We start from the raw sequence: 20,771 nt of genomic DNA, 5'->3' as shown, positions 1-20,771 counted from the left end.
TTCATTGCTGTAGGAGAAATTCAGGGCGGACCAGACAGTGGTGGAGCTTGCAGGGTTACTTCCATCAACAGACTACTCCGTCACTCTTTACGCCCTCTATGACGAGGACCCGAGTGATCCTGTCACTGCTGTCGCCACCACACGTATGAAACACCTCTCAAACTAAGATGATCAAGGATCACTAAGAGAATAAATCCCTTTAGTACACTGACGGCCCAATAATCAGTCATTGCCTTTATGTTCCTCTTCCATCCTGTTTTAAATGGAACGGTTTTGTCCACAGTCCCTCTTCCACCACCAGTGAGTGTTTCATTCCCGATGGTCGCCCACAGTATGATGAGGGTGAGCTGGGTTCCTGGAGCTGTGGACGTCCCTGCCCACAGAATCATCTACAGCACCAACCATGGCAGCGACGTAAAACAGGTGAGAAAAAACAACAACAATCTGACCCCGAAACAATGCCCGGAACTCAGATTTTGTTTTTGTTGATAAAGATAATCATACTTTATAAAAAAATATATTTTTAACCATTCCTGTGAGGCTTTTATTCAGAGAAACTGTTATTTCTATGGTTTCAGGCCAACATAATGCAGAGGAACCGAATCATTGCAGGCTGTAACATCCATAAAAAAATCTTTTTTCCCTTCCGTTCTCAGTCTTCAAATGCAATGTGTAAAACAGCTTTGAATCAGAAGATAAATAAGTTTAACTTTAACTAACTGCACTAAAAGATATTAATTTTTAACAGATATGCATCAAAAATGAGCTTTTTATAAAGTGTGTCAGGTTGAAGAACTGCTGTAAAGCTGCAGAGTCTTTCTTATGGTGTGTGAAATGCTAGTAGAGATTACTTTATATCACACATAGTCATGTGGCTTAGATTGGTTTCCTTTTTATAAACATGGGTGGGTTCTCTACTTTCGTTTCAATGTACGCAAAAGTTGTGTTGACACGAAGCATTTTCTTTTACTAGACACTTAAAAGCTAAAAAAAAAAGGTTTATTTCTGAAGAAGAGCAGTGTGTATTGTAAACTCCTTCAGTCTGTGCACACATTAACTCAGTACACAGTTTTGGTCTATCAGAAGTAAAGCGTCTGGAATTAATGTAATGTAGAAGTTATTGTTACAACAGCAAATGAGACCACAGATAATTATCTGGCGCCAAGTTATGAAGTTATAAAGTTATGAAAATACTGTCATAACATGTGTCTCTCTCCCAACAGACTGAAAACAAGCCAGTTACAGCATGTCCGCTGCTTTTAAGAATAGGAACGTGAAAGATCCTATTTTATGACCTTTTTTAAACCAGATTTTTAACTGACCATGCACAAATGTTATTCTCAGTTGAAGAGTTTAAGATATGGCTCATAAATCTTTTTGCATAGTAAAAATGTTCTTCACCAGTGAAAGTGTTGCTTGTGTATAAACCAGTGTTAATGCAAAGTGTACATTTCATATTCAATCTCTTTTCAGGTGGATGTAACAGGGCTGAACTCAGTGATGGTGCAGAACCTGTCCTCTCTTTCCAGATATCTCGTCTCAGTCCAGTCTCAGTACCCTCAAGGCCTGTCTGTGGCACTCACCAGTAACATCACCACGTGTAAGACAGACACATACACACTTGTGCTTGAAGGCATTGTCTATCTTGCTGCCTGTCTTGGTCAGGAAACTCTCTAAAAAGAGATTTTTAACCTCACTGAGGCTCTCTAAACTCATTTTGAACAGAGCAGCAGAGAAAAGAAACATTCTATTTTCTCACACTTTGTATTTATCTCCTAGTGAAGGTGCCTCCACCATCAGACCTCAGGGTGACTAATTTCTCAGGGAGTGACATCACTGTGCGCTGGGAGGCTGCAGCTGATGATGTCGTCTCCTACCTCATTAAGTGGATCTCTCTCAACAGCGGAGACCTGAGACAGGTGGATATGAATTATTAGATGCATAGGTGATGTGTAAGATGTTCAATAAAGTGAATATGATTTGAATCAAATGGTGCTTTTTGTCCCTGTCTGTTTATTGTAGCTGAAGGTGAGTGGTGAGAGTGAAGGAGTGATCCTTGAGGGAGTAGAAGACGATAAGGAATACCAGATCTCTCTGTCCGCGCTGTACGGTGACGGAGCTCAGAGTGAAGCTGTGGCCATACGATACAGCACATGTGAGTCAAACACACCAACACAGTCATAAAGAGAATATATATTAAGCCTGTTTAACCTCAGTGTGTTTAGCGCCCTCTGTTGTTGGGGAATTTGTATTACTCAGGTGAGGTCATTTCTCATTTGTGGGAAAATTTGTATATGCAATAAAGAAGCTAAGGTGTTAGCATGAATGATGATAAGAAGAATACTTTGTCTAGATAGGTGGACCAGTCAGGAGACAGTGAAAGTCTGAGGGCCTCTGGTGGATTTGTTGAGAATAGCACCTAAAGACCTGGGAGTAACAGGATAAGGGCTAAAGAGGAGGATCTGTGAGATAGACTTGATAATTTCTTTGCTCAGCATTGAACCTTTTATCATATAATGTTTTGCATTGCTGCATCTCCAATCTTGTTGGGGCCTCTGATGATTTAAATCATCAAAGAGGATACACTGATTTGATTCATGTTGTGTCTAAAACAGAACTATGATGCATATAAGTGGCTCATACAAACCCTTTGTACTTTATGCTTTGCTTTGTGTTCAGTATAAGTGCCACTTAATTAGCAGAAGGGCAGTGTGGCATGCCTTGAATGCACATGCGCCTTTCTACCATGTGCAACAGATTGTACACTGTCCTAAAACTAATCTGAATTTCAATTAATTGGTCAAATGTCACTGATTTTTCGTTTTATCTGTACAGTGTCTGGAGGAGGCCCATCCAGTGTATCTGTCTCTGAGGAGACTGCAGTCAGCATGGTGGTTACCTGGATACCCCCCAATGCTCATGTCCTTCAGTATCGTGTATCTTACACTGCGCTAACTGGAGCCGAAAGTCAGGACAGAATGGTGAATTGCTACTTCTTAGGCCTCGTTGTCCTGCATGTTGACAGATTACATTAAACCGTCGCTCTGTCACTGTTTGAACAAATGGTTCTTCTACTTCAAAGCTTACCGTTGAGTGTCTTTGTTGTGTACAGGTGTTGGTTTCGGGAGGTGAAAGGCGGGTGGTGCTAGAGTCATTACAGCCAGACACACGTTACAGCGTCCTGGTCACCGCTGAGTACCGCAACAGAGAAGGAGGCAGTGGATCTGCTCAGGGCAAAACTAGTGAGTCCAACACACAGAAAGAATACACAGTCCTTTTTGAAAATCACTACTATAAGAAAGGCAGTTATTATATGTGAAAGGCCATAGCTTTTTCCTTGCTGGGAGGGTAAAGGAATATTGTTTGCCCTGAGTCTCTTTGCCTACCTCCGCTGGTCGCTTTGTTTCTTTAATTATGATGTCTTTTCAATCAAACCAGCACTCCACATGCATTGAATACCATGTTTTTTAAAATGCATGATTATGACCTATGGAGGGAGAAAAGATGGTAAAAAGTGGCACTGCCAGCCTGGTCTGTGTCACTATGTTTCCCATTACACCTTGTAATACACAATGAGTTGGGGCACATTTTCAATCCCAATGCAGTGGGTGATGCTGCACCTACAGTCATGATGGTGCGTGTGTCCACATTTTTTGATGGTATCTTGGTCCCTTAAGTATATAGGATGCAACCAACCTTTTAGATGATACTTCAGATTTTAGGGTATGTTTAAGTAGTTATTGCTTACAAATGCTGGATAAAAAAAAATAGCAGTTTGTCTCGAAAGGGAACTCGACTGATTAGAAAAGATTGTTTATAGTTTTGGTAAGTTCTTTTGCCCGCGGGGAAATTGTATGCAAGTCTTTTTTGTTTCAGAGGGAGCCCTCTGAAATCTAAAAAAAATCTGTCTCCCACTGTCTCTACAGCCAGTCTGCGTGTTAGCAGTGTGAGTGTGGTCAGGTCAGACCACTCCAGCATCTGTGTGTCCTGGAGAGCTGTGTCTGCTGTTGATGGATATCGCATCGTCATCCAGTCTGTCAAAGGTAATCCGTTATAGAGCCTGTGTCATTTTTCAGAAATGTCCCTGAATTAAATAAAGCACTGTTAATCGATGCGTTGTTGTGTATGTTTGTGGTCTATGTCTTCCCTGTGTTTAGACAAACAAACAAAAGAAGAAACTGTGGACGAGTCCACCAGCAGTCACTGTTTCAATGATCTGGAACCAGAAACTCTGTATCGCATCAACGTGCACTCTCTTCTTGGATCAGAAGAAGGCTCTGCCGTCTCCATTCTCCATCCAACAGGTGTGATCTGGTCTCTGCATCACACACAGTATGTTCAAAGTCGAAGGTAGTTGGCTAACCATGAAAGCCAGGCTTGCACATTTAAATTCAACCAATACAGTATATGCAATATTTACACGTGGCAATAATTCTAGGTGTTCCCTCCACAAAATATAACTAACTCACTGGTTCATCTAGACCAGGGGTTCCCTTCCTTTTTTAATTGGAGCCCCCTGTACTTGTATCAAAGAAAAGCTAATATATTGTTTTCTTCCAGCTGAAAAGTAATACACTTTTATGACTTTGTGTCATCAACGTGCTGGCATACATGTTAATATGGAAAAGTGCAAGATCATATCCTCTTAGCCAAGGCAAACATTCATATTGTATACTTACTTATAATATTACTAATATTTCTGTATTTGGCTAAGATTTGGAATCCTGCAGATGGCTTCCTGTACCTTTTGTAGTATCAAAACTTTGGTCATATGTCACACAACACAAGATGGTCCTAAAGATTTCAGAATCTGAATATACTGAAAGTCCTTCAGTTAAAAAGGCTCCATAATACAACATGATTATACGGTCCTGCCTTTATTAGTTGTTTTTTTTAAATATCCTTCCACACACCAATACAAGCTATGAACATGGGAGAAGGGGGTACGGAGTTAATGGCCCCAAACAAATAAAATAAAAATGAAGCCAAACTACACATCCTTAAGCAGACATCTGTTACAGTCTTAACCTTTTTTTGTATTTTAACCAAATTAATGATTTCTTTAAATCTGAAACAGCTTCAGCTCCGTCAAGAATTCCCATCTCTCCGCGGCTGTATCCTATTCATAACGAAGGTAAGCCTGAACCATTTCTCATTTTCTGTAGAGACATGAACATTAATCACATGTGTAATGTACAAATGTCCAAATACATTTGGAACATTGTTTGGGTCCAAACTGAGCAGACTTTCTTTGTGTTTGAGTACCAAAAACCTCCTGCAGGTCTGGTCTTACTGTGAAATGAATCTGTTTTTATATTTATTTGATGTCCTGATGTCATTTTGCGTCTTTGAAAAACAAGTCCTAGTAATCATGAGGATTGGCTTCATTCTTCATTTTTCAATTCATATACATTTGCTGTTATAATGTATTTAAACCCTCCTAAAATGGATTGCCAATAGCTGTGTGTGTGTTTGTGTTGCCTGAAAATAGTAAATAAATCTCTTTAACTAATGGTTTCTATGGAGTTCATAATGATGTAACACTGCCCTATGTGTTGCAGTCTGCCCTGAAGTCACTATCAGAAACAGCATTGTAAGAGGTAAGACAAGCTCTTCTCACACATAACTTTTCCTCCATGACATATCAGATTTAAAGATTTAATAATCTGCCTCATGTTGTTACAAATGTTACACATGATTTATTTCTATCACGTGTTTGAAATCTCAGGATATGACATGATGGAAGCTTTTGGTCTGACTCAGAAGGCTCACTCTTCGGTGGACGGCGTGGCAGCTGAGCCTTTTGTCTTCAACACTCTGCCCACATTCACTCTGTACAAAGACGTCCAACTGACACAGAGCACCAAGTGAGATCACCCCTCCGACTGATTTTATTATGACTTCTACTTTGTTGAAAAAGAAATGTGGAAGTGCAAAAAACTGAAGAAAAAAAAAAATCCTTGAGTGTCCACTTGAGGCTGTCTCCAAAACCCAGAAATCTCTATTAGTTATGTGTTAAATGTTAAAATGCCTTTTTTTTACAGCAGAATTAAACATGTTAACAGTCTGGTTAAAACAAACAAATTTGGTATCATTAGCTCATTCATTTACTGGTACACGATTAAGGCTGTGGCTCAGTGGTAGAGTCAGTCTTCTCTCAACTGGAAGGTCGGTGGTTTGAACCCCAGTTCCTGCTTCACATGTCAAAGTGTCCTTGGGTAGGACACAGGGCCCCAAATTTGGTCTGCGGCATGTGAATGTGTGTGAATGGAATAAGTTAATACCAATGGATGTTTCACACTGCAGCGTCTGCCATCATTGTCTGACCTACATGTAAAAAGCACTCTGAATATTCAAGAGACGAGGAAAGCATGATACAAGTGCTCATGTATCATGTGTGAAAAGAAAAGTCTAAAGAGCAGCACCTCTCTTCGGGCTGTGAGCCAAATGTCTGCGATCGCACGCACTGCACTCGTGGAAATGTATCCGAAATGTTCTGGGCTCCATGTGTGAACGCAAAAGGCCAAATCTTTTCAGCCTTTATTTTATTCTGACTTTTTCCTGCCAGCCTTCTAGTAAAATTTCAGCAAGAAGTCAGGGTGGGCAGATGTGTGATCACAGCAGGTATCACTCAAGAAAATTCACCACGAGCGAGTGGGTGGGAGTGTCGACGTTTGTATCATGAGACCAATGTGAAACCTGTGTGATCTTATATAGATGATCTAGATATAAAGGCAACAACTGTCACCAGTAGCATTACTCTGTGCTGCTTTGCAGGTGAAATATATCACCTCACATTACAATGTTTTCTCTCTGTCCTCATTCAGGAATTGTAAATATGTAACTTTTTTTTATCTTAACGTAAACGGTTCCATTAAAAGATGGGACGGAGCAAGTCCCTCTACCTTTACATGAATTCATTCTTGTTTTCCTCTCCCCCTTCAGGTTTATCCACCCTTTAGGCTTCTCTCCGGAGCACACCATCAGCATAGCCTTCCGCCTGTTGCAGGATACACCCAGAGAGCCCTTCGCCCTCTGGCAGCTGACTGATAATGACTTCCAGCCCATGATGGGAATAGTGCTCGACCGTGAGTAACACCTCTGAATGTCACTTTCTCTAAAACGACACAAGTTCATTTTGTATCATCAAGGTCTCACAGCACTGATGAGATGTCCCATTTTCACAACTTCTTAGAGACCTTCCTTTCTATTTTTTTTAAAAGTAGTGTTTCCAATCATTCCACAATTCTAGCTTTAAATTGTCAATTTTTTGTGCTACTTCTGTTTCATCTTATCTCTCTGTCTTTCTCTAAAGTTTTTTTTTATGCTGAATATTTTCCTCTGTTTTTGTCCTTCTTACAGCTACGACCAAGCAGCTGGTGTATTTCAGTCTAGACTACAGAGGAGAAGTACAGAAGCTAAGTTTTGACCAGCGGCAGGTCCACAGACTGTTCTATGGCAGTTTTCACAAGGTGAGAGAAAAGAGGACTGAAGCTTCACTTTTATTAAGCTGAAAAATAATAATTATTCTAATTGATTTCATGTTAGCTTGAGTAGCAATCTTTCCATCCATCCAATGTGACACTTATTCACCTTTGTGTTATTAGACTTTTTAAAACTCATAATAATATGAAATGATGGAAAGGTTAAAGAGATGGTTTTGACTCAATATATAGCAAAGATCAATATCTGAAACATTATATACTACACAATATGAATATATTATTTCTGTATTACTGACTATTCATCGCTTGAATAGCAATCCATGAAATACTTTATTTGTATTTACAGGTCAGATTTGTATCAACATTAACAGTTTGGATCTGAGGGAAAGACTAAAGACCTGCTTCACTTTTACACAAACTTTAGACTCAAACCTCTTCCAGCTCTTTTGTCTTCACAGAGAGCTCAGGACATTTCTTTGGTTGGTTAAGAGTAGCTTGTTAGAGTCTTCCATGGCTGCAATACAGAGAAAGTCATGGGGACACATCATGGGGAGACATGTTTGCAATACACAAGGAGAGCGTTTAATCAAAATTAAAAAAGAACACAAACAACATATCACTGAGAAAATGTGAGGATTTTAATAAGAATGAATAATGAGGTAGATGTAGGACTAGTCCTTTTATCTGATTTGTTATTCCTGCTATAAGAGAAATGCAGCTTCTCCTGATCATGGCAGGAGTAGTGGAAGTAAGAGACTATAAAACTGTGATAATCTTGAGACTCAGCATAAAACTTTTTACCTCAAAAATAATTTGGGATTTGATGTTTATTAAATAACCTGTGGCTTAATTTGATCATTGTTCTTGCTCCTGGCAGATTCACCTTTCTGTCAGCCAGGTGAGTGTGTTCCTTTCTGTGGACTGCCAGCTTGTGGGTGAGAGGCCTGCCCGCCCTCTAGGCAACCTGCCGACTGATGGCTTTGAGATGCTGGGAAAACTGGTGAAGACCAGAGGACCCAACAGTGGATCTGCACCGGTATTTTAAATTCAATCCAGCCCCTTTCAGACCTGTAAATGATTTACACACCCTGAACAAATCTGTGCTCAGCAGCAGCTTGTGTCCTGTGTTTTGCGTTGTTTCTAGTTCCAGCTGCAGTCCTTTGAAATCATCTGTAACACCACCTGGGCTACAGAAGACACCTGCTGTGACCTGCCCGGAGTGGTCAGTCTGTTACTATTTACACCAACCTTTATTCAGTTCTGTTCATATGCGTACTGTGAGCTGATATCGTGTTTGAACCATCATATGAATGTAAGCACTAAGGGCTTATTCCATTATCATTGCATTGCTTTTTTGCAATATGGACTGAAAAGCACAAAACTTGCTGCTATCAAAACTTTTCCGAAGTTGTTTCTCAATATTGTCAGAGTACAGTGAATGTCAAAGGCTGGTGTAATGTTTTCACTCTTTATGTCTCTCTGTCTGCATCAGAGCGATGAGGAGAGCTGTCCTGCACCAGCGTACACCTGTACCTGTTCTTCTGATGTCCCTGGAGCTCCTGGTGTACCTGGACAAACAGTACGTCACCACAAGACCTCAAAGAGGTCTAGAATACTGGCTTAGTCATTGCTTGTATCATCTTGTTGTTTTGCAACATGTTAAAATTCAACACTTTGCATTTTCACAGGGAAAGCCAGGACCTCGCGGTGAGAAAGGCGAAAAGGGAGACCAAGGCCAAAAGGTGAGATACACATTTTTATTCAGCTTAGTCCATGTCAGTTCAAACTGCTTTCAGTGCATCATGTTGCCTTTTTTTGTTATGCTATTGAAAGAAAGAGGAGGGAGGGGGGGGTCCTTCAGATACAAAGACCCAAGTTTAGATTTTTGCCTCCTTAAGGCATCAAATTCATAATTGGTGCTTTCACGCGTGCACAGACTTCCTGAAAACTTCCTGAAATTTCAAGGTTTAGCTGCAACAGCAAAGTTTTTGACTCTGACCTACACCAAAGTTACCTCCCAACCCCCCAGTACATTTTTCGGGTGAGCTAATGTGAGAACGCAGCAGGAAATATTCAGGAACATTCCCTGTGAGCAAGTAGGAGGTTTTCTTCTGGTGATATCACCTGAAGAAGACCTCTGGTAATGAATTACAATACTACTGAATGTTTTCAAAAATCATTTGAACAAACTGAGTGGTACTTGGATGCTGGCAACTTGAAATGACTCAGTGTCCAAGCTGAAAAAACATATATCTTGTTTTTTAGAGGAATTATTCTGATGTTTGGTGATTTTCTCTGTGTGTCAGGGAGAGGTGGGTCCTCCAGGGAAGCCTGGACTAGAGGGAGGTCTTGGACCCCTGGGCACCATCGGGCCCCGAGGCATAGCTGTGTCAGGCAAAGTGGTGAGTAACCCTCTTAGCTTTAAATATGTACCTGTCGGCTAACCATGGTAGACATATTGCTGAGGTACTCTTTCAGTGTCTTTTGTTTTCTGTTTGTGTTTCGTGTTTTTTTATTATAACTCCAGTATTTTGTTTACAACATACTCCTGTTTTTTGTTTTCATTTTTGTCCTTTTAGGGTCCACCAGGTGCGAGAGGGGCAAGGGGAGAGTCTGGGCGACCTGGACTTCAGGTGGGTTTGACCTGAAACAGTGGGACATAAAAATACAGACAATTAATAGAAAAAATTTATTCCTCTTCCTCACACTGTTGGCCAACTAAAATATCTGCCCCTCATTGTGCTCCATCCAATCATTTGTCTTCCTCTGAAGGGCTCACCAGGGCCTCCAGGTCCAAAAGGTGAAGAGGGTATTCCTGGACCAAAGGTGAACTGCCACTGTCAGCTGTTCTTCATGATGGTTGAGTGAATAAGTGACCGTACCTCCCTCTGTATTTGTGTCCTCATCTCTCTGCTCTGTGTTTGACAGGGAATAAGGGGGGTTGAAGGAAACATGGGTGGACCCGGACTCACTGGACCCAGGGTAGGACTCATTTTAAGTCCAAAATGTGTGAAATTTAAAGCTCCTGTCAGGATTTTTAACTGGTTAGGAAAAGGGCTAAAATGTATATGGATGCCTTTATACAAGCTACAAAAGCAAACAAGACAGTCAGAGAAATGGTTGATTATTTCTATATTATCATTTTAATTCCTGAAACAGCTGCAAAGGGGAAGGTGTCTGAGACAAGATGATTCACAACACGCTGGACAAACAACTTATGTCTTTTTTCTTTTCTTTTTTTTTTTTACATTTTTCACATCAAATATTCACAATCACTGATACGATTTACTGCTAAAAGAAACGGGAAGAAAGATGAAACGGACTGATAAACATAACATATTTATACAGAATGAACCCGTTCCTTTTAGCAGATTTTGAGCTTTCTTTAGCGCCACCTACAGGCTGAAATGTATTTTCTTTATTCAGAAACAGATTGCCATGAAGTAAAGACTCAAATCTGTATGAAGCATCGCTGCTTGCCAGGTTTTATGTAGGATCAAAATGTTGGTTATTTTGTCTGTCACTCTGTTTTGGTGTCATGTATGGTGCTGGTAGAAATGACCTTTCTGACCTGAATTGAATCCAGCATAAGGGGCCAAATGTATTATAGCCTGGCAGCTACCTGACAGCTGAGCCCGCGACCCCCCTGACCTCTCCTGTCTAGACACAGGAACAGTCTATATTCACAAGATGTGTTTGTATTATTTAGTCATTATTTGCAGTCGTTTTTATGGATGCTTTGACAGTGAATTGATTATTTGATAACTGAGTATATGATCATGGTGTCTTCTGAACACTGTTGAGGGAAATTACAAATAATGGAACCAGCTTGAACCCGATGCTCAAAGGTTTTCAGACTCACATGTGAATACATGATGCTCACCGTTTCTTGCCGACAGAATGACGCTCTTAATCATTATGACTTGAATGGTATCGTTAAAACAAAACAATTATTGCAGAAAAAAAAAGTATAAAAAAGAGCAATCTTTATTTAAGGGTTTGTTGAAGGTTTGTTGTTGTCCTTCTTTTAAATGATCAGATGTTAACTGGATGGTTTATTATAACATATTATGATAAACCTGAATTGATCTGTTATCTGTCTTCACTTCAAGATGAAACGTAAGTAGTCTAAACTTAAGGAGACTGAACTCCACAAAACAGACACAGGTTTGGCTCGCAGTAAAACCTCTGCCTGCCTTGGCTGTTCTCCTGATCCCTGTTGGTGTACCTCTGTCTCAGGAGTGCAGGAACCTCTGGCACCTCTGACTGTATGTCTATCCATCAGATTTTTATTTTATTTTTACATTATACATTCGTCTGTTTATTTTGTACAGGGTTTCCAAGGAATGCCAGGACACCCAGGACCTTCAGGGGAAAGAGGCTTTTCAGGACCTGTTGGGCCGACGGTAAGACCAGAGGAACTATTATAATGAATATTTAATGTGATTGTCAATGGTTTGTTTAGTGATTTCTAAAATTGTTCTATTTTAATGTTTCTTTTTCTATTTGTGTTGATGATTTTGATGTATTTTTTGTGAAATGTGCTGTATAAATTAAACTTTTACTTGACTGAATGTTTCTCATCTCTCATCACAATTTGCTATGTATGGAACACAGTATCCACAGTGAACATGGAAACATAAGAAATCTGAAGGCTATATTTACACACTCTTAGCCACTCTCCGATATGTAGACATTAGTTTGCAATGTTACATTTACGATGAACTCAAACTGAAGATAAAAGATGATGCACAGTCAAATAAGGATAATGATGATTCAGTTCATGTTTCTTTTGCTTCACAGGGTCTATCAGGCAATAAAGGAGAAAGAGGAGAAAAGGTAGGATATATCTTCACAAAATAGTTCTTATTGCAAAACTCATCATTTTTGAAGCCTCCTTTTTATACTATTGTGTGAATAAATTATAAATAAAATAATGCTTTGGCTCTTAAACCTCTGTTGATGTTTGATAGGGGGAGCCTCAGTCTATGGCCATGATCTTCCAACTGGTCACCCAGGCCTGTGAGCAGCTAGTGCATAGTGAGTATTCTGATCAGCATGTATAATCTATAATGATATGAATACATTTAACTCACTTATTTGAACTAAAAGATGGTCAAGGTGCAAACACTTCAACCCAGAGTTGTGTTTGTCTTTCAGGTGAGGTCCTGAAGCTTGATAGTTTCATGAATGAGATGAGTCGAAAGCCCACTCCTATTGAAGAGCCAGTGGGGCCTCCAGGAGAACCTGGTATACCAGGGCCCAGGGGTCAGCCGGGCAGCAGGGGCACCCAGGGAAATGTCGGTACAAGGGGGAGACTGGGCAGGGCTGGATACCCAGGAGAACAGGGTAAAAACTATCATAGGGCTTCTTATAATAAATAATAATGTTTTTTAAAGTTTTTATAATAATAAAAACAATTCCATGTTAGTCAGGTGACTGTAGCCCACACATGTTAGCATTAATAAATTATGGACCTACTTCTGTGATAACATTTTAAGCTTTTCATTGTACAGATTTGTCTCTTCCTTCTCTACAGGAAGAAGGGGTTCTACAGGGCACAAAGGTGATGCAGGGACAAATGTCCAGGGGCCCACAGGGGTCAAAGGATTTGCAGGTACCTCTTTAAGGGTCAAATATTTGATTTGTCACTGTAATAAAATACATTAACCATCTTAAGATCAGTAAGTCAACAACCCTTTGCTGATGTCTGGTTATGACCAATATGTGTTGTGTATCATGTCTACAGGTCCTCCAGGTGAGTCCAAGTTGGGAACTCCGGGCTCTAAAGGAGAAGATGGTAAGCAAGGACCCCCAGGAATCCCCGGACCTCCTGGTCAGCCAGGCGAGATCGGACCACCGGGTGTGTGTGACAGCAGTGGAGGCTGCAGAGGAGTTCCCCAGCAACCAGGTTAGCTATAAACTACTCAAATGCATGAGCTGTGAAAAGCATTTCTGAAGAGGCCTTTTGAAGTATCCCTATCTGGCTCTCTAGCAGCTAAATACTCCACTGTTTACCAGCTAGGGACTTAGTACTTGCTGAAAAAACTAGTAGTAAGTCACTAGCTGCATAGTTACATAAATGAAGTCGGAGCTGGGACTGTGCTGTAAGGTGGGTTTGTTGAAGATGTTAGCTGAAAAGAGCTACCTGCTGCAACCCAAATGCAAACTCTTATGATACATTCCTATTGGAGAACCACTTTTAAATTACTCACTGAATTTGTAATGTCATAATAATTTGTGCTGCATGGTGGTGTCATGGTTAGCGTTGTCTGTCAGGAGCCTCTCTGTGTGGATTTTGCATGTTCTCCCTGTGCATGTGTGGGTTCTTTCTGGTTACTCCGGCTTCCTCCCACAGTCCAAAGATTGGTTTTCTGTTTCAATATGTCTTCCCTGTTAATGACCTGCAAACAATCCAGGGTGCAGGGTCCCCTCCTCTCGCCCAATGACAGCAGGGATTGGCTCCAGCCCACCTGCAACCTCAAACGGGAAAAAGCAGTATAGATTATAGATAATAAGTTGTTATTAGTTACTCCAGCCTGTTTGTGGTATTTTCATAGAATACTTTAAAACGTAGTTGTTGGTTTAACCCTCCCTGTGCTCACTGGAAGGCAGGGAAACATTTTGTTCTTCTGAAGTGAAGTAATCCAACTTAGTTGGATGTTTGTATCTTGAATGAATTCTCTCAATAATTTGCAGATACTGACAAGAACAATGTGAATGTGTGTTGACTCTGTTTTATTTGTGCCCTTCTATCTCAGAAGACCCATATTATGGCTACCAACCTTAAGTGGATATTAACAAGAAGGCTGCAACGGTCAGGTATGATGATGGACATCTGTTTTAAATGACTATGGTTCCTTTGGAGCTGAATGACTGGAAACGAAGATTCAAACGCTAAACTTAAGAGGTTTGGTGGGTTGAATTTGCCACTGACTGAAGCTGAAGCTGTCTGGGCTTCTTCATTATGTGTGAGAAAAGGAAACACCAGGGGGAGGATCTCTCTGTCCTCTTGTTTGAGTGTGCTGTAATTTAAAATATGGCTCCAAATGATGCAAGGATAATTAAGAAGCTGTCTTTTGTAGAACTGTTGGAAAGATAGCATTATAAATGAAACTAATTCTCCTTTGGGATCAGTCAAGTGCTGTCTTATACACCGAAATCGCACTGAAACCTTTTATGTTACTTTATGTATTCATGCACTGTATCAATGCTAAGTAGTTTAGCCACCTGTGGTACATTCCTACTTATTTCATTTGCTAACCTTAACTGCCTCAATGATAATGAAAAAGCATACTCCATGGTGTAAAAGTGTCTTTTTTCCATGGTATAAACGATACTGTGAGAATGTGTGTAGTCATTTGTAAGATCACTTTGTATATTGTTTATAGTATTGACTGTACACAGATATTCATGTCTGATATTTTATAATACACCAACTCCTGTTGAAAATTCACGTTTACATTTTCTGATCCCTAGGGTTTGGGTAAAGACAAACACATAGTGTGTGTGTGTGTGTGTGTGTGTGTGTGTGTGTGTGTGTGTGTGTGTGTGTGTGTGTGTGTGTGTGTGTGTGTGTGTTTAAGAGTGTTTTTAGGTAGTTTTACTTTGTTTATATGTCTTTTATATCTTGTTAATAAACTTCCATTCATACATGTTTAATGAAGTGTTATTGTTTTGTTTTTTTATCTGACTATTCTTAACTTCAGGATAGCTGGGTGTAGTTGCCTGGTGTTACATCCTCATGCTGATGGCATAGGGACCAATAACTCATATTCTTACAAGGGGTGAAACATATGCTGTGACAGGCTTTTAAGTAAACTAGGGTATGGGTTACACTTTTGTAATGTCATGAATAATTAAAGCAATTTGCCAGAAAAATAGAGGTTTAGTTTACCATTAAAACATGTAATGATAGTTAGGGAAGCCATACAACATGTTTTTAATCTACTACTTAAACAACCTACACTTTGTAAATAATATTACAAAAAAATCTTATTTATACTGTAAAGACACCTTGCATTAATAATTGATAGCCTTAGTATGTATTTGGTTTTGTGGTTGTGTCTTTTTAGAGCACCATTAATTAACCAACAAGAATATATTAGTAGTAGGCCTATGTCATCATACGCATTTGTCGGAACCGTGGTGAAAATTTGTTTCTAGTGGTGTCTATTTTGAGGAGCACAAATGCGACTTACAAAGCTATCGCAAGTGTTACTCTCAATTTCCGGTTTTGAAGATACGTTTGTTTATGTTTCAAAATAAAGGCTAGCCACATTTTTATTCTGCACCGACTGAGGAGCGACTGTCATAGCCGATACTCTCTGGATACTGGAAGCATCGGCTTAATGAGTTTCATAGGAAGGTTGTACAGATTTTCGTAACTTTTCTATCCCACGTGTTTTAAAACGATACAATATCCGGTGTTTTAATGATTGAAAAACAACGGATCCTCAGTCATGTTTTTAACCAAAAGCTGCAGCGCGCTAAGGATACTTAATACTTACAATACTTAATTTATTTTGAAAACACTACACCGGATGTTATGCTATGTGGTTTTTTGTGGCTTAACCATTTGTAATTAAACCAAGTCGCCATGGCGAGCAGAAAAACTTCGCACCTAAAACGGGACGATTCAGACAAATACTCAGTGCTGTTACCAACCTACAACGAGAGAGAAAACTTACCTCTGATAGTCTGGCTTCTGGTGAAATATTTCGGTGAAAGGTGAGTCCTGGGTAACCGGTGAAGCGTCTCTGCTAAGGTTAGCTTTGAGCTAACGAGACTCACTGATGAGCTGTCACTAAACCAGAGAGAGACAGTGACAGCTCCACTCTTCACTTTAGAGTTTAATATTTGATGTGCAATCACGATAAACGAGTCATTCCTCTAAAGAAGTAAAAGCTAATACAAGCTAAAACATTTTTTTTTATAAACTTTATTGATACTATACGAATACAAACACTAACAGACACAGCAACGCAGAGCAACAGATACAGATAGAAAAAGTAATACATAAATGTCAAATTTGAATCATATATGTGTTTTTTTAAATAGTAAAGTTGTGAGAGTACTGATAGAAGACCTGGTGAGTTATCGAGCAGCACGATAAGAGAGACTAACTTCTGTGAAAAATCATAATGACAGACTGTTTCCAGGTTTAACAATTAAAGAACAATGTACATCAATGTCATAATTTAACTTACTGAGAAAATGTTTGAATTGTTTGTGTTACAGTGGCTATAACTACGAGATCATTGTCATCGACGACGGAAGCCCGGATGGTACACTGGAGGTGGCAGAGCAGCTACAGAAGATTTATGGAGAGGATAAGATAGTAAGCTGATTTTTGGTAGCACTATTAAAATACATATCTCACCATTACGTCTTTAATGACACACCCCCTGCTTGTTTGGGTATGATTCTCAATGCACCCTTAGTTCCAGTAATGAAAGGTGCATGATATGATCTTTCTTTATGCATATGATCTTACTCTCCTTTCTGCACTTTAGCTTCTACGACCAAGAGCGAAAAAATTAGGCCTTGGTAAGTTGGACGTTTTCAAAATAAAAGGGATGTATTCTTTCTTGTTGCAGTGTGCCAGCTTCTAATGACATCTTTTTTTAAAAGGCACTGCCTACATCCATGGTATGAAGCATGCTACTGGGAACTTCATCCTCATAATGGATGCAGATCTTTCCCATCATGTGAGTTGAACATGTTTCCCTGTACAGGGTTGATTCAAACATGAAGTTTGTTCTTGTTTATAAACTGACAAGTGTTTCATCAATGATTACTTAGTAAATTCCAGTCTCTGTTAATGAATTAATCATTTGGTCAAAAGGATGTAAGAGGTTTTAAGAGAGATTTTTGTGTGTAGATTTTTCCTAATTTTCTGTAAAATCACAATTTCCCTGTTTTCTGACTCTATCGACTGTCCTGTCTCTGTAGAAATGCACAAAACGCCCAAAATAAACTTTATAGAAAAAAAAAAGAGGATAGATCTGATCAAACCATATGAATATAACAGAAGGTTACAGTATATATGTAAATGTAGGATATGTCCATTTAAAAATGATCTGATATTTTGTTAACAGCCAATGATTGATCAGCTAATCCATTTCATTCTAACTTCTTTTAAACTCGTTCTAAATTGCATTATGGGTATTAATTGGATATCACATGTATATGTATATCTTTTGAATGCCTTCCTTTCTCCCATATCTTTAATCAAATTAATCTTTATCGAAATGTAACAAATTCTCTGTTTAATATTCCATGTGAAGAGGTATTATCTTTAATTGTTCTTGTTGTTTTTTTTCTATTATTTCAGCCCAAATTTATCCCAGAATTTATTCAGTAAGTGTCTTTACATTTTCATTTCTTATCATTTATTTGTGTTTCCCAAACTGTATCTCAATGGGAACATATTCAGCACATTGAAACAGTTAAATTAATTGACTGTGATATTAATGGCATGTGGAGGAGGGTTTAAGTGAAGACTATTTTGTCTTGATTGTGAGATTGCAGAAGGAAGGTAATTACGACGTGGTGTCTGGTACTCGATACAGTGGGGATGGAGGTGTGTACGGCTGGGACCTCCGCAGGAAACTCATCAGGTAACTGCACCTCAAAAATCAATTTCCGCTGACTCTGATTTCAGAAAGAAAGAGTCTGAAGTTTGATTTTCTTTCCTTTCTTCTGTCTTCTCTTCGCTCTCAGTCGGGGGGCCAACTTCTTGACTCAGGTGTTATTGAGACCCGGTGCTTCGGACCTCACGGGGAGCTTCAGGTGTGTGCTGCATGTGTAGTGAAATAACTGCGGCTGAAATTAGAATTGTGCTTGCATGTGGGTGTGCTTTGTTAAACTCCTGCTGCTGCTCGTGTTCCCTGATGCCAGGCTTTATAAGAAGGAGGTACTGGAGAGTCTGATGGAGCGCTGTGTGTCCAAAGGGTACGTCTTCCAGATGGAGATGATCGTCCGCGCCCGGCAGCTCAACTACACAATCGGAGAAGTAAGGACCTATGTTGTTGATGCTTTCTTTCATTCATGTGGTTCATTTTCTACCGCAGTCTAAGGCTCCACCTAGCGGTTTTTCTGAGCCCCAGCGCCAATTCTACTTTTATGAAGTTTACTATACTGAGGTTGACTTTAAAGTTGGGCCCTTTGCTCCATGTCTACCCTGCTCTCCCGGGTTCGAATCCTTTCCTGCATGTCATTCCTCTCTCTCTCTCTCTCTCTCTCTCTCTCTCTCTCTCTCTCTCTCTCCCTGATTTCTGACTCTATCCACTGTCCTATCTCTGAAATAAAGGCATAAAAAGCCCCAAAATGAATCTTTAAAAAAAGAAAGGTAGATTGCCACTGAGACCGGGTCAGAGAAACCTGGTCCAACATTGTCTGCATGATGAAAAGTGAAATCAGTCCATTTTTCTTTTTTGTGTCATCAGTAGAGCAAATAAAATAAAGTGGTGCAAGAAGAACGATTTACAAAAATTGTTTCCATATCTAACAAGGATTCTCTTTTTCGTCCTCTTTCAAACAACAGGTGCCAATTTCCTTTGTGGATCGAGTTTATGGAGAGTCCAAACTTGGAGGGAATGAGATCATTTCTTTTGTGAAGGGACTGCTCACACTCTTTGCCACAACATGATCACTGTTTGGACGTGTGCACAGCAAATCTTAAAGTCACTTTCTTGAATACAATAGTTGTGTCAGAGTTTTCATTAAGGGAAACTTACAGTGACATGATGGTATGTGAAAAGAGGGACTCTGCTAGCACTCATTTTGAAAACTATTCTCTGTCAGTAACGGTCATGAATACTGGAGGAAAGTGGTGCTTTACATTCCCATCATCTTGTTGAGTTGTTTTAGAACATGGCACATAGTTTTCTTCATTCCCAGTATAGACAGCAGACTGGTCTCTGCATTAACACGGTTGAGTTGAACTACAAGTTTACTTGCTATACCTGTGATTGTATAAAATAAACTGTTTGTATAGTTTGCTCAGCTTTTTCTGGTTTTATTCCTTAACAGTTTCAAAGCCTAAATTAGTTAAACAGCTTCACTTATTGGTTATTATTATTATTCAAGGTCAGAACTAACCATCTGCAAGGATAACCTCGGGCCCATTCTGGTTAATCATGATAATATCATTTATGTAGCACATGATGAGTTTTCCATCAGAATGAAGATCAGTGTAGAGTTTCACTTTCGACCTTGGAAAAAGTCACATTTTAACCTTTTTGGGGTGACACATTATAGGTTTTCCTCCAGAACATGGTGTGGTGGATATTCTGTGATGAGGCAGCAGAGGTAACAATAACGTGTTTGTAGATCTTTCTCACATACACTGATGAAGGGATCCCCGATTAGTGACCTTCACCTTGAGGTACACAAGAGCTTTGCTTAAAGGTTTGACAATCACACAACTGACCTAAATCCTTTTAATTTAAAAAATACATTTTTCTTTTTATACACAAAAGTGATGACATATAGGTACCACAACAATGAAGTAAATCATTCAAATGGAAATGACTAAGAAGTCAGAATACAGTCGACTATAATTTCAGTTATTTATTGGTATTTACAGAGGGGTGTGGTACCCTAGAAATTAGGTGGTAAATTCTGTGGAAAAGTTTGACGTTTAACTGATATATCCAGTGATCACAGCGAGGTAGGTATTGGTAAATCAAGTTTAAAAGTCACAAAATAAAGGCATTTAACATTCAAGTTGTCTCTTTACACAAATGGTAGTGTCATTATGAATTATCAAGTAGGGAAATGCAGGGCAATACCAGAGGTCGTTAGAACTCCAGGCTTATTTCATTATAAGGTTTTTCTCTTTATCTTAGCTTTTATAGGAAATGTGAACCTTGACAGTTTGATCTGACACCTTTAGCCATCCTCACAGCAAACCTAGAGATAACCATATTTTGAATCAGTGACACAAATTGTACAAAAAGTGTTAGGTAGCCAATGAGGGGATGGGGTTAACCTTTTATTATAAAGAGTGATGATAACAATAATGACGATTGGAGGAGGGGATATGAGGGCAAAGGATTAAACCAAGTTGACTGAGAAATCGAACCATTATTTTGGCAGTTTAAATAAGATAAGATAAGATAATACTTTATTGATCCCCAGAGGGGAAATTCGGGCAGCAGCACAGACAAGAAAGCTCAAAATACACATTAAACAGAATAGATAAGATAAATAAAAATAGGAAAATAGGGGGTATATACAAGTACAAAATGAATGATGAAGTTAAATATGCAGGGAATTGAGACAGTATTTGCAGAGAATGACAAGATAAAGTGACAAGTG

The 20,771-nt window shown here is 39.4% G+C and overlaps 2 protein-coding genes across 2 annotated transcripts in view; both read left to right on the top strand.

Moving 5' to 3' along the window:
- LOC109985098 (collagen alpha-1(XX) chain) overlaps positions 1-15,112 on the top strand; it is a 33,430-nt gene extending 18,318 nt beyond the window's left edge. The window contains exons 14-42 of the mRNA XM_029277630.2: positions 14-143; positions 284-423; positions 1,474-1,600; positions 1,780-1,919; positions 2,023-2,155; positions 2,836-2,981; positions 3,113-3,242; positions 3,927-4,043; positions 4,158-4,304; positions 5,078-5,134; positions 5,562-5,600; positions 5,729-5,867; positions 6,946-7,088; positions 7,363-7,472; positions 8,323-8,481; positions 8,590-8,667; positions 8,938-9,024; positions 9,134-9,187; positions 9,752-9,847; positions 10,025-10,078; positions 10,218-10,271; positions 10,374-10,427; positions 11,780-11,851; positions 12,249-12,284; positions 12,419-12,485; positions 12,606-12,794; positions 12,985-13,062; positions 13,195-13,356; positions 14,207-15,112. Of these exons, the coding sequence (XP_029133463.2) occupies positions 14-143; positions 284-423; positions 1,474-1,600; positions 1,780-1,919; positions 2,023-2,155; positions 2,836-2,981; positions 3,113-3,242; positions 3,927-4,043; positions 4,158-4,304; positions 5,078-5,134; positions 5,562-5,600; positions 5,729-5,867; positions 6,946-7,088; positions 7,363-7,472; positions 8,323-8,481; positions 8,590-8,667; positions 8,938-9,024; positions 9,134-9,187; positions 9,752-9,847; positions 10,025-10,078; positions 10,218-10,271; positions 10,374-10,427; positions 11,780-11,851; positions 12,249-12,284; positions 12,419-12,485; positions 12,606-12,794; positions 12,985-13,062; positions 13,195-13,356; positions 14,207-14,235 (2,967 nt within the window). The 3' untranslated portion in view covers positions 14,236-15,112. The remainder of the gene's footprint in view (positions 1-13; positions 144-283; positions 424-1,473; positions 1,601-1,779; positions 1,920-2,022; positions 2,156-2,835; positions 2,982-3,112; positions 3,243-3,926; positions 4,044-4,157; positions 4,305-5,077; positions 5,135-5,561; positions 5,601-5,728; positions 5,868-6,945; positions 7,089-7,362; positions 7,473-8,322; positions 8,482-8,589; positions 8,668-8,937; positions 9,025-9,133; positions 9,188-9,751; positions 9,848-10,024; positions 10,079-10,217; positions 10,272-10,373; positions 10,428-11,779; positions 11,852-12,248; positions 12,285-12,418; positions 12,486-12,605; positions 12,795-12,984; positions 13,063-13,194; positions 13,357-14,206) is intronic.
- Positions 15,113-16,010: 898 nt separating this feature from the next.
- Positions 16,011-19,449, top strand: dpm1 (dolichyl-phosphate mannosyltransferase subunit 1, catalytic). The gene is made up of 9 exons (XM_020635367.3): positions 16,011-16,175; positions 16,686-16,785; positions 16,961-16,994; positions 17,079-17,155; positions 17,782-17,807; positions 17,972-18,067; positions 18,171-18,239; positions 18,348-18,462; positions 18,994-19,449. The coding sequence occupies exons 1-9, from the start codon at positions 16,045-16,047 to the stop codon at positions 19,096-19,098; spliced, it is 753 nt and encodes a 250-aa protein (XP_020491023.1). The 5' UTR covers positions 16,011-16,044; the 3' UTR covers positions 19,099-19,449.
- The last annotated feature ends 1,322 nt before the right edge of the window (positions 19,450-20,771 follow it).

The sequence above is a fragment of the Labrus bergylta genome, chromosome 12, assembly GCF_963930695.1.
Source record: "Labrus bergylta chromosome 12, fLabBer1.1, whole genome shotgun sequence".
NCBI lineage: Eukaryota > Metazoa > Chordata > Actinopteri > Labriformes > Labridae > Labrus > Labrus bergylta.
Note: the sequence above shows the minus strand (reverse complement) of the source record. Positions and strands in the feature narration are given on the sequence as shown.